We start from the raw sequence: 18,655 nt of genomic DNA on the forward strand, positions 1-18,655 counted from the left end.
CTTTTCTCCATAACACCACACAAAAAAAAAAAAGAAAACTGGACAGCATTTTTTTCCTAATAGTTATAAAATACAGTATCTACTGTCTAATAGTTAATGTACTTGAAGAACCCTGTCACCCAAGCAACAGCCTCTAATCCTGCCCACTGAGAGTCACGATATTCGTGTGTTCCTGCAACACATCCTGTACTCTCTTTTCCCTGGTGGAAATACTAGGTGGGGACAGAGGCAGATCACAAGGTAACTTCAGCTTGACTGCTCAGGCTTTCCACAGACATTCCTGCTGTTTCAGATATGGATATTATGCATGCATTCAGTTATGTAAGATGACAAAAACCAGACCAGCGGAAGTAGAAGTTGGCTTGGTTACAACCCAAAATTCTTTGAAAATTATAAACAGTCCTTTTGTGCCTTAGACTGTGAAAGACACAAACATCTACCTTCATACAGACCTTCATACCTTAAATACAGATACACAAATTATTATGTTCTGTTAAATAAGCTAGAAGTCAATAGCTTTGGCACTCCTGCAGAATTCTACACACATATGTTCTTATCTCCATGAATTAATCTATAACTGCCTTTTAGCTTCTCCTTGGCAGTTCTCCAGGGATTTTCTAATATTTTAAGTCACGTAATAAGAATGCCTCAACAGTAGGTGCTTTCCTTAACACCATGTAGAGATTTTTAAGCACATGGAAAGAGATTTCAAGAAGACTGACAGGAAACTCCATAAGCAGAGCCTACAGTGAAAGCCCCACAACACCTGGCTTAGACACCCAGATACAAGTGGGAATTAAGGGCTCCCACATGAAGGAGGAACTTCATAAACCTTGGATTTTGGTAGGGAAAGACAAATAGAAACTGTTACTCTGCTCTTCTTTGAAAGAAGAAAGAGACAAGAAAGTGTTAGGAAAGTGAGTTTTCCCTCACATCAGGATGAGGACCAGGAAGGGAAGGTTTTCTGCAGAAACCAATTCTGGTAGTATTTCAAAACCATTAAGAAAAACCATAAGAAAAGAGGGAAGAATGAGGGAAAAATAGGAGAATTTTAGTGCGGAAGTTCTTACTTCTCTACTATAAAAAGCCCATTTTCTCCCATTTCTAAGTGAAAACAAACAAAAAGTATATTCATTAGAGAGACAACTGCAACTGAAAGCCAAGTATTTTCTTAATTAAAATTCCAAAAATACTAGAATGATCATTAATAATCTAGCAGTGCAAGAAAGCTGAAGCTGGGCAAATGACAATTGTGCAGACCTACAAAAACCCAAGGCACTGTTAAATGCTTGATACTTATCTGCTACTGGTACAATCTCACCCTTCTGCAGCTTTTACAGTCTTTAAAAATTTGCATATGACACATTTTAGTTAGATATGCAGTTGTCAGAAGCCACTTAATTACATTAGAAGAAATGCACAGGTATATAATATATATGGGTTGTTGTATGACTGGAAGATAGTTTCTGCTTTTGAAAGAGATACTTTTTTTTAAAACTTCCTAATAAATCAGTTTGCCAATACATCCCTTTGGGAATTCAGTGGCAGCAACATGAAATGCAAGATCAGCAAATTATTAAAATACTGATGTAGTAACTCAGAGCTGAGCAACTAATGAGCTGTAAAGTTCACTTCTAAAAGCAGGACACTCATACATTAAACACATCCACAGTATTTTCGCTGTTCATTATAAATATTAATTTAGAGCGGGAAGGTGAACTGTGCAAAATAAAACTCAACTCTGATGGCTTCTGATAACATCCTTTTATGGACTAAGTTTCTTTGGAATAATATACAGTAAGTAAAGACAGAACTCTGCCAAGTTGGGTATTAAAATACATTTCAGCATCATGATGTATCCCAAATTAGGTCAATGACAGATGAGCAGAAGTGGACAGATGAGTTTCAACTTACAAAACAAACTGAACTCCTACTTACATGGCAAAACTAATCCAAAATTACCATAAATTAAGGCTATTTTAAATAAAGATAAAAATATGGAAAGCCATTGATCATTCACATATGTAACATTGATAATGAAATTCCTTCAAAGAAAATAAATGCCAGACCTTTACTGCAGGACACAATATTATAAGTTTCATCCATCACAACATGCTCTTCCCCTCTGATAAACAAGGACAGAGTAGTTTGTAGAAATGCTGATGAGGAGAAAAAAACACACTGTATATTATCTAGTCTTCTTCTGTCCACAAACCTTCCATTCCCTCGTGGTGCCCTATGTCTCAAAGCAGGAATGAACACAACACAATAGTCTGTATCATGTAAAAAGAGAAGACATCAGCAGTGCTGCAAGGGTCTCCAGAACAGGTACTTAAGTGACAGTACCTGTCTAAAAGCAGTAGCTGACATGATCAGATGCTTATCTTGCTTTTCCTGACTTTTAATATGCTTGGTACTGAGCAAAGATAAGACACTTGAACCTCTCTGATAATTTATGGAAGGTTGCTGTGAAGTGGAGGCTCAGTCAAGGCTGGAAAAAGATATTATTGGCAAACTTGTAAGACTTGGTATTTGCCCTGACTTACAGAAATTGTTGAGAAGGAAACAGATAGCTCAATAAAACATACTATAATGTGCTTTCTACATGGAAATTAGACACTGACTCACTGGCATAAGTAAACCAATAATTCCTTTAACCTCAGGAAGTTTACCTAAGACACAGACTCATGGCAACATACAAGTGTCAATAAGGAACAAACTGGTACATTAAACTAGTGAATGTACTGACCTTGCAAGCAAAAAAGACAAACAGAGAGAAAAGGTTAAAAAAAAAGGGCAGCAAAAGAAAATTGCCTCTATAAGATAATTGCTCTCTATAAAGTGAGTGGTAGAGAGAACGGAATATATAGATAAAATCCATAGGAAAAATATTAACTATGAACTATTAGTGACAACAAAACCAACTTCAGTTGGGAAGACTATAAGATGAAGAAGACTATATACCTGTGCTTTAGGCTGAGATTATTTTCTCAGTTGTAAACTCTTGGATGAAGGACTTCATTTTGACCTAATAATACCACTCATGTTCTCATGGTTCTTCAAAACTAACAAATAAACACTAAAAAAAACCCCAAACACTCCCTCCTGTAACACCAAAAAACCCCAAATTGTCCTGTCAATCACAAATGCTTGGTTCAAAAAGGTGACATTTATATACTGCAGAACACAGGACATTTTAATAGTTGCTTTAAGAACATCAGATTCCTCCTGAATCCAATTACTACACACAAGAAAGAAGTTTATCTCCCTCTGACACAACTGTAAAAGCCAAATTCAATTGTTCCTCAATGTATTGTCAGGACTGATAACAGACTCTGAAGAAGACCACTCAAACACACTTTCCTAAATGGGGAAAATCAGTCTGCAGAGGGATTCAGATGGCCTTTTTCCATGTCAACTGGATGACTGCCTGGCTGTTTTTTCAGGAGTTAGATGCAATTAGGATATTTCCATTGACAGACTATAACTCTAACATCCAAGAGGAAATGGCAATTCATTCCAATAAAAAATACGACACTGATGTTCACAAGTAATATTTTTAAAAACATTTGTGGAAAGAGAATATTTCAATTTCCCATTCAAAACTCAATTTTACCTTAAAAATTTCCTTCTGTCAATCAAAAAAGATGACCTAATTTTCTTTTTCTTTTCTCTGTCTCTCTTTTTTCTTTCTTAGACAAAAAAAAAAAAATTCCTTAGACATTTGGTGCTCAGATATTCCTTAGATATTTCCATTTCTGGTTTTCATACTGTTTCGGAAAGGGAATAATCTTAATTCTCAGACTCAACATTGTTTCATACTCAACTCGTTTTTAGTTTAAAGCATATGTTAATGAAGACCAAGAAAGCATTTGCACACTATTGCACGTCTCTCTTTCTTAAACATATTCATGTTTTTTAATATTCTGCCTAAGAATGTATGGCCCAAGCTCCTTTACTTGTGCTAACTCTCAAATCAGGATCACTTTCATTGCTTGAATGACTTATTTCTTCTAATATCCAAGGGAACAAGTAGAAAGGAAGCAAAACGTTAATAATTAAAAGTCAGACATGGAAACTACTGTAATTCTACAAATGCTCTCTCCAATGAACTAAAGCTCCGTTAGGCACAGCTCCTCATCCTGAATGCCTCGAGTCTCCAAGGTGGTCAGAAAGATCAATTTTTCATTTTGCAGAAACCTGGAAGCCACTATTACAAAAGGGTATCTGTGGAGCAACGTTCTTCTTTTAAATGAGAAGTTGTCAGGATGACATGATCTGACTGCGAGTACCTTGCAATGAACAAAACAGGAACCTCCAGGGAACGGCGCCAGTCAGCAGTAAAGGGAATTAATGGCCAGAGGCAACACTTGGAGTCACAGTTTCACTGCAACATCCATCCTGTATTGAGCTGTCTTGGAGCTTTAACTGCTGAAGGGCTTGTCAGTCTTACTGGAAGTGTATGTCTGAGAGGAATCACAGAACTACAGAATTGTTTGGGTTGGAAGGGACCACTAAAGGCCATCCAGTCCAAGCCCCCTGCAGTGATCAGGGACATCTTCAACTCGATCAGACTGCTCAGAGTCCAGTGCAGCCTGATCCTGAATGCTTTCAGGTATGGGGCATCCACCACCTCTCTGGGCAACTTGTGCCAGAGTTTCACCATCTAACTGTAAAAAAAATTCTTCCTTGTATCTATTCTGAATCTACTTTCTTCAGTTTAAAACCATTAACCCTTGTCCTATCGCAACAGCCCTGCTGCAAAGTCTGTCCCCACCTTTTATTAGGAGCCCCATTCAAGTACTTAAAATCTGTTATATCTCCCCAGAGCCTTCTCTTATTCAGGCTGAAAAACTCCCAATTCTCTCAGCCTGTCTCCATAGCAGAGGTACTCCATCCCTCTCATCACCTTTGTGGTCCTTCTCTGGACCCGCTCCAACGGGTTCACGTCCTTCCTGTGCTGGGGATCCCAGAGTTGGATGCAGGACTCCAGGTGGGGTCTCACCAGAGCAGAGGGGCAGAATCCCCTCCCTAACCCCGCTGCCCACACTGCTTTGGATGCAGTCCAGGACATGGTTAGCTTTCTGGGCTGCAAGCAAGCATTGCTGGATCACATCCAGCTTTTTGGCCACCAGCATCCCCAAGTCCTTCTTGGCAGGGCTGCTCTCAATTCCTTCATCCCCCAGCCTGTACTCACACTGAGGGCTGCCCCAGCCCAGATGCAGGACCCTGCACTTGGTCTTGTTGAACCTCACAAGGTTTACACAGGCACACTTCTTGAGTTCGTCCGGGTCCCTCTCTGGCATCCCATCCTTCAGACTTGTCATCTGCAAACTTGCTGAGGGTGTGCTTGATCCTGCTGTGTCACTGATGAAGGTATTTAACAGTACTGGTCCCAACATGGGCCCCTGAGGGTCACCACTTGGCACTGATCTCCATCAAGATGCTGAGCCATTGACCACCACACCCTGGATGTCACTATCCAAGCAATTCCTCATCCACCAAACAGTTCACCCATCAAATCCATCTCTCTCCAATTTAGAGAAAAGGATGTTGTGGGGACCATGTCAAAGGCCTTACAGATCAATGTAGATGACACCCATCTATAATCTCTTCCCTTGTCCACTGATGTAATCACTCCACCATAGAAGGTCACTCAGTTGGTCAGGCAGGAATTGCCTTGGTGGAGCCATGCTGGCTGTCTCAAATCACTACCCTTTTTGAGTAAACATATTTCAAAACACTTTTTTTCCAGTCTCTACCTCCACCCCCTTCTGCAAAAGAATTTTTTACCAAAACTTACCTCTGGGTACTTCAGTTTTAAAGTTTTATGCATTTCTCGAAAGCGACTGTACCGCCGGAACACTGTCCATGTCTCATCCAGGACTGTTATCTAGAGTAGACAATAAGAAAGAAGAAACTGAAGTAAATCCACACAATGTACAACACTAAAAACCATGCAGTATACAAGGTTATAAGATTAAAAGAGGCAATTCTTAGATACCTTAAATCTATAAGCTTTTTATAAGTTTACTTAATTTTATAACTTTACTTAAATTTATAAGTTTACTTAATTTTTCTTTCATTACAGTGACAGAACTGTATTTAATAAGGAGCACTGACTGCAAAGGAAAAAAACCCAAAAACCCTGAACGTATTTATTCCTTATTCTGGAGTGGTTTGACAAGGCTATAAACACATTAAAATACCCCCAATCCTCAACCATTTCTTGGTGCAGCTATGCAGCTCTCAGCATTACAATCAGTGGGTGTTCCATTAACAAAGGAATAACATCCAGCATAAGCGTAGTGTAGCCTCTCTAAATATTCACAGAAATGTATATTCTCATACACATAGATACACATAATTAATAAATAAGCATTTCTCGGACACAGAGTTCATTACCACATAGAACGGGATTTCAATTTGTAGGGTAAAATATTATGCATGCCAGTTTTCAGTAGAAGATATTCCTTTAAAACACTCTGGGTCTGTATCATCAACATGGCAATGAACATCCCATTTATGCAGGAAGATTTATTAAAATCAACATAATTACTCCAAGAGAATAAAGTGCATAACAATAGGAGCAAAGGGAGAGGGCAAACCAACCTCACCATCAGTTGTTCACAAAATCCTCACCAGAAATCCTCAACTAACAATTTTTTTTAGGAAAAAAAATTTTACTGTCTGAAATTAGATGAAAGACATTTCTAAGTGGGTCATGAAAGTACTGTGACTAGAGCCTTTGATTTTACAGTAAAGTCTTTCTGCAGATCTGGTGACCCAAGGCTACCAAGAAGCCAAGCTGCAGGGAGACTGAGCATTGTTCTACAAAGACTAGCAGAGCTGGAGAAAGCCCACTGGTACTGCTTAAAACTGAAAACAGTGTTGCTTTTTTAATCAAACAGGCCTAATATGTAGTATTTCCTCTGTCTAGCTATGATTTTATGCATGAAGGTAAAAAAAACATTTTCATAAAACACATTTCACAAAGACACAGGTTTTTTATCTTAAAGTGACTCCAAAAATGAATAAGTAGTTCCCTCACTACTAGAGATATCAAAAAATTATGGAGGTGAAGAAAGCTGCAATGGAGCTGGATAACTGAATAGGAGAAAAAGAAAGAGCAACAAAGCAGAGGAAACCAGTGTTCAAGCACCAATGCTGACAACTGCTACCCCATGTTTGCAACAAACTCTGCTGCCTTTGCTGCTGATTACAGAACAGGGAAACTGGGGAAAGTGTTTAGGTAACCACAAATTATTGTCTTATGACAAGAGGAACTAGGTTTGGGGTGGGTTTTTTCTCAACTTTCAGTTAAAAGCTGCAAGAAAACAAAACTGGCCTTCTCAAAACATTTCACAAACATTGTAACGTAAGTTCTTCTAGCATGTCTCCACAATAAAAACTCACTATTTCTGAGAAAAAATCATCTTTCATGCAACCAATAAGCTCAACTGCTACTAGGAGTCACCAGCCCCGAAAGTGTTCAAAAAATGTGTGGATATGAACATTGTGGATATGGACTTCAGGACATGGTTTAATGGTGAATAAGATGGTGGTGGTGGTGGGTAGATGTTGGACTTGATGATCTTAAAGGTTTTTCCAAAGTTAACAATTCTATGATTCTAGGACACCTGCACGATGGATTATATTCCCTCAACATATTGTTAACAGTGTCTCAGACTTCACAACTCAGGTGAATGGATTTAACATGCATACTTAGGTTTAACTAAAACAACCATTCAGGAATAGCATGTTACACTGATCTCAATTAACCATTTTGCTGAATAATTACTTTAAAGTAAAGGGCTGTGTCAATTCAATGTTCAAGTAAACAATGCTTGAGTGTAATGGATAATTATAAAATAAAGATGTTACTCATTACAGCATTCATTTTGCTTTTAATATTTTACTGTCATGAAATTTTGCTGTGATAATTTCATTTGTATACGATCCTTATTCAAAAGTGACCTCTTTTTCCCCTAGGGTTTCCACAGACGGAGGAGCAATCTAGCACAAAGTATCCAGGACTCTTCCAGCCACACAGCCTGAGGAAGAGCAGGCATGTCATGTTGGCTGTGCATCTGACAGCTGTCTAGGTGACGGGGTGCTACCAAACTTACCCAAATCAAATTGCCTGCAGCCAATTATTTATTAGTTTTCTTCTATGAAGTTAAATAAACAACTTGTTACAGATGGATAGGAAGGAAAACAGCAAAGCCATGTATCTGTGTTGCCTAAGAAGTGAAGGATTTTCTCTTGAGTCTTCTCTGGTGGCTTGGTCCTGACTTGGTCCCTGTCTTCCTCTTTTTTACTTTCCTTTGTTCACTTTCCTAACTCCTGTAATCAGGCTAGCAGGTAATTGCATAATTTTATTATTGTTACAGCTGATATTATTGAAAAACGAATTTCAAAGCTAAACAAAATCCTAACTGGTCCCCAAAGCACAGCAATAACCTTATTAGGACAGACAGAATCAAACTCTACTTGTATAAGGAGATTACAGCACATCTGGCATACAAGTAGCATTTCGAGAACAGAGCTTTTTACTCCTACAGCTGATCCAACCAGTTTGGGCTGGGATTCTGTTCCCCCATTTAAAAAAGCTGTATGACAGACTATACACTCTGTAGGTATGAGACAGGGACGTGTGCAGATCTTTTGCTAATACAGTTAAAAATATTTTCTTAATAACAAAGCCCATATGGTTGAATAATTCTGTAAGATAGATTTTTGAAATATTCTTATGGAGGCACTGCCATGATCTTAAGACTTCCCTCAGAATTGTGGGGTTTGTTTTTTCATTCAAACACAACATTTCCTATGTAAAACCTATAAATCTGAAAGGAGATATTACAGTTCTGTCTCCTTATCATTTCTTCTCATGATAACTGACAGAAAATAACATAACAGACATTTTCATTTAATTCCACTGCAAAGCACACCACAGAACTTGCTCTCTTTATACACAGTAGGAATAGAAGTAAAACCATGGCAAGGGAGAAAAATAAATATTCCACCTGATCCTGAAAGCAATTAGAACAGAAAATGCCCACTTTGCTTATCTGGGCTGGTTAAACTGTCTACAGTCATTGTGAAAACTCCTATTTCTTAAAAGGGACCTTGATGAAAGGGATCTTGTTCCTTACACTGCCAATGAAAACAGCACCTGAAAAGCTGAAAGCTTCCTAAAAATTTCGTATATTTTTTTTTAAATTTATTTTTATTGAGGGCATTAATCTGATAGAGTTGAGGGAATATTGGACTTTTTCTTCTTACTAATTTAGGTAGTTCTGGGCCATGCATCATTTTCTTTAAGAACTATATATCAGTGAACATGCTGCCACTTTCCTCCCACTCTGCAATACTTCACTACACTCAGAAAGAAACAGATTAGAAATGTGGACTTTTTGAGCAGCCCCCCTATGGCATTTGGCTAGAAGAAAGTACTGCTTTGGGGTGCATCTGCCTGGAATCTTCTCCCACAGAGAACTTGTCTGACATGACTGAAAGGCTTTGAAACACCAGCAAAAGAACCAGTTTTGAAAGGATATCAAACAGGATAAATAAAAGGAGAGCACTTGGAACAATGAGAGAAAGATGAATAAGAATGAGAAGGCTCATCTACAACTTTCCCTTTTGTTAGAGGATCCCTGCAGGGCTGTGCTTGATACCCAGCTTTGTTTCCATCACTTGCTCTCAGGAGACCCTTTGTGCCTTTATGTGACCTGGAGTTCCACCTACTCTGCTGCCTCACTGCTCCTTCTGCCATCCATAGGTACTGCAAACACAGGCACTGTCTGTAACAGATGCCAACAGTTTTATTGATGCAAAAGCTCTTCCCACACACTGTTTGTAACACAGCCTTGTCTGAATATTCTGCATATCACAACAACATGAAAGGAAGGAGAGAATACAAGAATAGTTCTCTGGCATTCTAATTTAGCTCTAACATAAATATGTTTAGACCTGATTAAATTATTACTGTTTCATCATGAATTTAAAGACAACATATAAAACTGTCGCTCAAATGGAAGTTTTTTTGGAAATGCATCAATTCATACAGAATACTTAATAGCAGAGCAGCACAAACAGCTCTGTGACATATCCTGCTGCAAAAGAAGGTGCTATCTGAGCTCTAATAAAGTATGGGTTTGTTTCTGTTTTGAATTCTCTCCAGTAGGTTCTTGTGGGACTCACTCAACATCTTAAAGTAGGATCTGTATCCAGTGAGAGAACCGGAGTGGACAGACCATCTTGCTGGCCTGCTCCCATACATGTCCAGATAGACAAGATGCTAAACCTGCACTAAAAGGAAATATTGTTGGATGGTATGTTAGGGTTGAAAGACTTATGAACTGATTGTGATGCTGCCAAGAAAAGTGGAACTCATTCTCTCTCTTTTGGTACATAAGCAAAATAATCTTTACTACTGCATGTCACAAGAAGAAATGTATATATCTGTTATATACAGAAATTCATTACATTTCCTCCTTTTTACAGCAACATGCAGGATTTAACTACAAATACAATGGCTAGAAACATCTTCTGAGGAAAATACCTCTGAGACACCCAGGATTCACAGGTTTAGGGACTTAAAATTCAATTCAATCATCCCTTGTCCCTTTGTCAGATTCCAAAGTGCTATTACATGCTACCCATTTTTCCAGGAGCAAGAGGACCCTTGCTGAAGAAAGCTTGGGAGCCAGCAAAGGAAATGAGACTAGCAACAACCCAGCCCTTCCACAACACTGACATTTATTTCATATGAGGTCACTTGAAAATAAACTTGAACTAAGTAAAGTAAGGCTGAAATTTGAAATTATTTCAACAGCTGACATGGTATTCTGATCCATTAGGAAGAAACAAAATAAACAGGTACATGTTCCCTCCTCTCTGTCATGGTTTCCTATTTTCCTAATTTTTAAGGGGGAAAAAAATAATCACTATTCCATGTATTCTGATTTTCTGCAGAATAACTGTAGGAGCATCTGAAGATTAATACAGATCAAACTAGAGCCGGGAGCTCTGCAGGTAAAAGGTTTAAAATAAAAGAGTTTGTGGAAGGTCTGTGGATTGTAGTGTGGAGCTAAATCCTGACCATAGCAAAAGCAGTCTACTGTGACATAGAGACCTGGAGGGAAAGGAGAAAGCCTTAACAGTGGATCAATTCACGTAAGGGAGTGACTGTAAGAAACATCCCCAAAACTGCCAAACTCCCAAACTGCAGATACATTTTCAACTGTTCCTTCATTGCAGATGCCTACATGGGTTTTAGGGATGAAGGGAGAATACTTGGAAAAGAAATCCACCAACTTATTAAGAAGAGAAGCTACTTTTTTACTTTATCTGTTATCTTGACTAACCATCACCTAGTCTAGTAAATCCCATGTGCAGAAAACAGTTGGTGAGAACAGTCCTAAGGGAAGTTTCACGTGCACTTCCTCATCTCTCAGCATCTCTCTGGCTCTGGGTTTTTGCTGGCCTCAGGAAAATCAAAGTTCAACAGGCAAAAGGAGGTATTCCACCCAAAAATTGAGCGGTATGTTTCAAAATGAAAGTTTAATTAGAACAAACAGAGTTAAGGTAGCCCATCTTAACAAAAACCTTTGTAAAAGAGAATGTGAGCACAGTTCAGAAATGGCCCTTCACACTGTGAGGGAGGTCACTCCTCCACCTCACAGCAGCTAAGGAAGCATCTGGCAGTACATTCAGGAAGGAGGCTGCCAACTCTGATGCCACGTACATCACTTATGCTACATGTCCACATGCACTGAGAGCACGTTTCCAATTAGACGTTACATCTTGCTTTGGAAAAACACTGGTTGAGTACCAGAGGAAACAAAATGAATATGCTTTCCCGCCCGCCCCCCCAGTATTTCTGGACAGAAGATCAACTGAGAAAGCCACTGGAATGGAGGGGAAGCAGATAACAGTTTGGAGAAGTGACACTTTGGAAATGCAGGGTGGGAAGTATCAGAAGAACAAAGAGAGCCTGAAAGGAATTAAGCCTATGTTGTGCATATGTGCAAAATACTTTAATTATGCTTTCATTATTTCAGGTAAATATTTCAAGCCTGAACTTTTACCATACCTGACATTTGCATCTCAATAAAGGGCTTTCCTACTAAAAATAGGAATTTAATCCTCATCTCTGCAACACTTTGAACTGAATTGCCATTGGCTTAGGAACTACTCAGCCCAAGAGTTTGGCTACCAGTCTCCTCTGTACAATCAATCCACTCAGAAAATACCTGTCTTTATAGTGTCCTGTGCATGTCTTCTCACAACCTCTCTTATTTAGCAGTATTGAGGACACTTTCATAACAGAAAGAGAACCAAAAACTGCACTCAGTGAAACAAAAACATTAAAGAAAAGCGACTGAAAAGCACTTACCTTTATTTCAAACTCATAGTGTTCATCCTTTCCCTGCCCACACAGGACATACCGTGGAATACTAATTTTAATTGGGTCCTTTAGGTCGTCTGGATTTGCTCCCAGTGAACGACAGACCATCCGCTTTCATGTGCATACCAAATAGGGAGAACAAAGGAAAACCAAAATCACTACATAAGGAAAAAGAGAAAAGAACTTCACTAAAAACAAGAATGTGTTCTTAGCCAGAAGAGCAGGAAAAGAGAGCATGGATGAGGCAGAAATTATTTCTCAAATGAAGTAACCATTTGAAAACAAAGTGGATCTCCTTTTCTAAGCAAGCCCCAATATTTCTTTATGCATAAAAATTGTATTCAAAAATATTCCTTTCTTTGAAAAGGCATTTTCAGCTTAGATATCAAAATCAAGGAAAAGTAGAAGACTTTGTATTAACCCTCTTTTAAAAAAATAAGTATATTAATCAAGCCTTCACAGTCAACCATAATTTTTGTATGTCTTTACATAATAAACATGTTTACAATATTATGCAAAGCTGCAAGGGGTCTAAGCAATTCAGAAAGCTCTTGGATGTTAAAAATCCAAACTCATTTTATAATTAAATAAGCAATCCACTGTCAGAACAGTTTCCTACTATTTTCTTTAAATCACATCTAATTATCAGAAAACTCAGCTACAATGAATTTGCACAGTCTGGAAAAAACAATCTAAAAAGGTATTTGCAATGAGGGTCCATGACTCTGAGCCAGATGGAATCTGTAACTCTGAAGTTATGTCAAAAACAAACCCCTTTTAAACTGAAAAGATTAATGCTTTGCAGTGATTGTGTCCAAAAGTAGCATAAGCATTTAGAGTGAAAAAGTACAGAACCTGCCTTTTAGGAAGTCCTCCATTTGCTCCAATGAATGTATTTGGTCTGAAAACCTTAATGAACTCGCACTTAAAAAAACCAGCATCATCATGACAAATACAATTTAACAACAAAAGACTGGAAAACCATCACTTTCAAGCTATGGTTATAACTTTATAAATTTGTGTATGGGATAGTATTTGATGTATTTGTATTTAGCGCTCCATCACTTGACCTGTAACTGTATTCTCAACATCCATGTCCTTTGTTGCAACTCCTGGTGACTTCCAGTAAGCGTGATACTGTGCAGGAGTTAGAGAAAAGTTTGAAACTCCTTCATAAATGCTTCTGCCTGTTCCAGGGAGCCTTTTGGCATCCTCACAGCTCTCCAGAAGGGGAGACTTGTTTCATTACTAGTCAATTATAAATGACGTCATTTCCCTTAACATTAGTATTAAAAATAGTGAAAAAGAAAACACAAAGAAAGTGAATTTTCATTCCACTGGCTTTATCTAGGGGGTATTTCCCATAAACTTCCCTTTTCCTTTTCTTATTTTTTTAAGAAAATATAAAAAAAATTTGTTTAAATGGAAAAAAATTTAGTGACCTTTGTTTTCACAACAAATATTCTCTCCTGTCCACTTTGCCCTTCTTTCTCCACTCCCAACATTACTGGCTTTTCAGCTAAAACTCATTTCTGAAGCATAGGAATGTAAGCAATTCTTTCCTGGGGAAAAAGAGGAGTTCATTGCCCTGACAACAATATAATCTGTTTTAAAACAACAATAAAACCATAAAGTTACTCTTAAAGCCACCTCTGTCAACACATAATTTATTGGCAGTCATTTCCAGAGAACTATTACAAACGGTAATAATAGAGAGGAAAACAATTTCAAACACAAAGTGTTGTGGAAAACACACCCTAATGCATTAAATAATGCTTTTGATATTCATAAACAATGATCATTATCTTATGTTTACTTTACATCAGAATAAAAGATATTGCTGTGAAGTTGTTCTTTTTCATAAAAGTGCAGAATATTCACTGAGTAAGATTTGAAAACAAGCACAACAGAGGAAAAACACATTATTGGGAAACACAATATGCACAAACACTTAACTTTGGGGTATAATCTGAAAAGAAATTGGTTGCAGAAATTGCTTTCCTTTAACAGCCTTGATCAAGAGAGTCCTCCTAGATAGTGCCACTCACTGTTGACTTTGGGCAAGGGCCAGAAGAAATGCCTCCGTGATGTCACTGAGGGAGCCACTCCTGAGCGGGACTGATACGAGGTTACTGCTCCATCTACTCCACATTCTGTGAGATATTTGTGTGCACTTTCTTTGCTAACTCCCCCTCACTGTACCTCAAAATAATGTGACATATTTTGCTCATCTCTGGACTTCCTTAAGGAAGTAGCAAGTTTTGTAATGTAAAAAACCCCCATAATTCTCTATCCAAACCAGCATTCATCCTTCCAGACATAACTTCCTCATCCAGTGCAAGCTATTTCTTTTTAAATCCCATATGAGTTACGTTATCATGTCTTAACATATGGTAAAAACAAATGGGAAATGTTCTTATACTAGCAAAGAGACCGAAGTCTAACTCTGTCTAGTGGAAGATTGCACCTCTGCTGGCAATATGTTTACAGAATTTAGAATTTCAGATTAGATACCACTGTTTTTTCTGCCAAGAACCATCTTCCTCAAATGAGGCAGATGGCACATTCAAGCAACAGGATTCAAAAGGTGTTCAGCTCCCTTTACATGGGAAAAAACAAAAGATGGGAGACAACACAGCTTATTTATCATTTGAACATCTGACAGGGTAACAGGTAAAAAATAACCTTGTACTAAGCCTTCACTAACGGAAGTCTTTTACTAATGTTCAATAGTTTCCTTCTTTCTTGGCATGTAGTATTAAAGAGACTGTAAGAGATGCAATCTCACAGCATCAACAACCCCACTAGTAAGCAAGCAGAAAAAGGTGAAAGTAAGGCTGAGCACGGACAGAACTCTAGAGTTAAACTCACTCCAACTGTCAGGCTGTATCCCCAGCTGTCAGCTACCCATTTACAGCATGAGAAACACATACACAGATGACAGACCCCAAAACATTTTTTGCCACAGGTACAGTAGCATGACCAAAGGTTGAAATGCTATTTAAAGCACAGCTCTTTTTGCACTTGTGACAAACTTTGATGTGCAAGTGCAATCAACCTTAAATGCAAAACTCTGAAGCAGGAGAGAATTGTCAAATCTATTATTCTCAAAATTGCATGTATAAAAGCTGTAAATATCTGTAGTATTAAGAGCACACAGTGAAATGTAAGATAAAAAAATTTGCAGATGTTTTGAAATATTGATTGAGATCAAGGGCATGAAATAAATGAGGAGCATGAAAAACAGATACTCAGAAAAATTAAGGAAAAGGCAATCGAGGAGGAATGGAGAAGACATTAATGAAGACAGATAGTAGATGGAAGAAGCCAGAAAACACAGCCAAAATGGAAATCAGAAGGCAGAGCTGTAATTATAGTTTTCATCCACCTACCACATAACATAGAAACATTTAATTTCCTCACTTTCCAAAGGAAATGTATGTAAAGGATAGCAGAGACCCACAAAAAGCAAGCACTCAAGTAATAATTATTATTGCTAGGATGTGTGTACACAGTCTATGGCATTCCTTTAGAGGCTCAAAGGTCCCTTTTGTCTATTAATTAAAAAAAAGGAAACAAAAAAGGATTTTATCAATATTCATTACCCTCTTATTTTGAATGTATCTAAATGTATTTGGATTTCAACACCTAGTCAGATGCATAATTAGCCAAATGGCTTCTTCACTTGAACTGAATGTTAATTTCCAGATTTCCGAAGGGATATGCAAACTGCTTTGAAGAATTGATGGGATGACTGTCAGTTGAGTATTTATTTCTTTTTCACAGTATTTAGAAAAAGCAGTTCCTGAATCAGATCCAACCTTGCTCCTTCTAGAAAACACAAGCTCAATTTTTGTGCAATTCTCTTTGTCTGGCAAAATTGCACATCGGATATCATTCAAACTGTACAACTGAAGGGTGTCAAACTGCGATCGCTGGCAGGAAGCATCCCGAATGTTAGGGGCATGATTTTCCTTTAAGAGACCTATATGAGTAGTTGTAAGAACGAGAGTTCTATACACAGTCTGCTCAGCACAGTCTACTTTCACTGAGGTATACAGTAGAACACGAATGTCACCTAATGAAGGTTTAATACTTCCCATATTTTCATGGAGTAAGTAAACCAGATCAGCTAACTCAGTTTGAAATTTACAGGACAATCGCACTCCGTTTGAAAAAACCAAGTCATTTACATCTGAAGTCCAGTTAAGTGAAATCTGAATCAAATCATCTTTCAAGAGCTGGTGATTTAAATAAGCATCATCATCCACTGCAGAAATCAAAATGCTCATTATGTCGTGGCAAATTCTTTGAGTGACGTGCTTGTTATAGGTAAATATTGTGAGTAAACCATCTTCAGCAGAACACAGAAGACTAATACTCTGTCCAGCAAAGCCAACTTGAATCTCCTTTATAGAGTCAATAGGGACCTCACAAAGCAGTGCCAAGGAACTCTGGCAGGTGTCTTGTTCAGCTGATGAAACAACAACATACAGAATGGAGCTGAACAAAAGCAAGCAAGCAGGATCTGGGTCAGGTTTTTTGCAATTGCCAATAGCAAGCCAGTAGATACCTTTCAACTCCTCCATCCTAACAGAAATCTGAGGTAAAGCACAGGTCAAAAATTCCAGTACTTTTTCCAGGGAACAGACTTGAAGCTTCAAAAAGACATCAGGAAAATGCACAAAGTTCTGTCTTAACACAAAAGTGTTTTCCAGCTCTTCATTTTTACTACAGCATGTAAATCCTTCAGGGGGTTTTCTCGTACAGTCATCCGAGATCTCTGTGCTCACACACACTGTGACAGCCTCTTGCACAGGAGACACAGTCTGAATGACATTTTCAGTATGAGCTTTGGTGTCATCAGTAGTGTGGGACATGTCTTGATTCACATCTGACTTGAAGAACACATTTACTTGCAAGTTCCTTATAAATGGTAGATTTTTTATTAATGATACTGCTTGTGCACACCTCTCATTTCTGTCACACAAACTTCCCAACTCCTTGATTTGTTTGGAAACCACTCCACTGTGGAGCAGCTGACTACTGGTATTTTTGCAAAAGCAGGAAAGCTTACTGACAAGAGACCCCAAACTGGTAGTGTGTTCTAGTCTCGCATCAAAATGAGAAGCTATTGACTTAAAAGGGGTCAAATCAAAGGCTTTTTGTGTTGGAAGCTGAGAATTACTAGACTGGTCTTCAATTGTTGGGTACACTGCATTTAATGGGCTGTTTTCTTTATAAGTTTTTGTTTCAGAATGCATATTAGACTGAGGAAAGAGAAGGCATGATACACTGTTAAACCCAGTCTGCTCATTAGCACCCATTAAGGATCCTACAGGAGACAGTTGTTTCGAGTGGGAACAATCAGATTCAGTTCTTGAGCTGTCACAATCTGGAGAAGTAATTATTTTATCATCAAAATGACTGAAATTTTCAACCTTGCGGAGTGAATAAGCCACATTATTAAAGTCAGGACTTTGTAAAGAAGTAGATAAAACATTCTGATAAGAAACATTTTTACTCTTTAAAGTATTAGTATTTTTAGAGTGAATTAAACTACTTTTAATGTCACAATGACAAGCAAAGCTCTCCTGTTCCAAATTACTCCTTTCATTCTGAAATGCCTTCTCTGATGTAAAAGAGGAGGAGATTCTTCCAGAACTGGAAAATAAATCCAGCATCTCTGTATATGCCTTCTGTTTCTTATGATCTCTTACTCCTGTGTTTTCTCCACGCAACTCAGAAGCACAATTGCCATCTTTAGACAGAAATGGAAAGCCACAGTGTGGCTGCCACTGTTGACTTTTCTGCTAAAAATTTCAAAAGAAGAAAACAGAAACATCCTTGTAAAATCTTCTTAAATTGAGGACTGATTTTGATTAGGTTTGAACAATCATGCAAAATTGGTACAATCTCTCAAAATGAGAAAGACAAAATCCAACAGAAGTTATTGAGATCTGATTCAGGAATGGTTGATCTTCCCAGCCCACCATTGCTTTTTCTTTGTACAGTATCCATTTCACTTGGTTTATATTTGCTTCCCTCAAAAACCACAGGAAAGTCAAAGGGTGATGCAGAAACTTATAAGCCCTTTTAGTATTTTCCCACACGTACAGAAAAAAGTAACCCTATACTAGTCAAGAGAGTGTAAAAAGTCCAACACAGCTTAAAAATGATAGTGTAAAAGTCCAAAAAAGTCCGAATTTGAAGTGCTGCAGCCTTCCCACTGTTAAGGTT

At 38.1% G+C, this 18,655-nt stretch overlaps 1 protein-coding gene across 7 annotated transcripts in view; it reads right to left on the reverse strand.

Annotated features, from left to right (window-relative positions):
• KIF16B (kinesin family member 16B) overlaps positions 1-18,655 on the reverse strand; it is a 140,763-nt gene that overhangs the window by 33,680 nt on the left and 88,428 nt on the right. For 3 of the 7 annotated variants that reach the window (XM_051792671.1, XM_051792669.1, XM_051792670.1), the window contains 2 exons: positions 12,404-12,526; positions 5,804-5,893 (listed from right to left, as the gene is read on the reverse strand). In XM_051792671.1, coding sequence (XP_051648631.1) covers positions 5,804-5,893; positions 12,404-12,526 — 213 coding nt within the window. Of the gene's footprint in view, positions 1-5,803; positions 5,894-12,403; positions 12,574-12,601; positions 18,229-18,655 lie in introns of those variants that run through there. The other 4 variants (XM_051792666.1, XM_051792668.1, XM_051792667.1 and 1 more) reach the window with 2 other exon arrangements.

Source organism: Manacus candei, unplaced genomic scaffold, assembly GCF_025592945.1.
Source record: "Manacus candei isolate 608988 ecotype Guabito, Panama unplaced genomic scaffold, ASM2559294v1 h1tg000035l, whole genome shotgun sequence".
NCBI lineage: Eukaryota > Metazoa > Chordata > Aves > Passeriformes > Pipridae > Manacus > Manacus candei.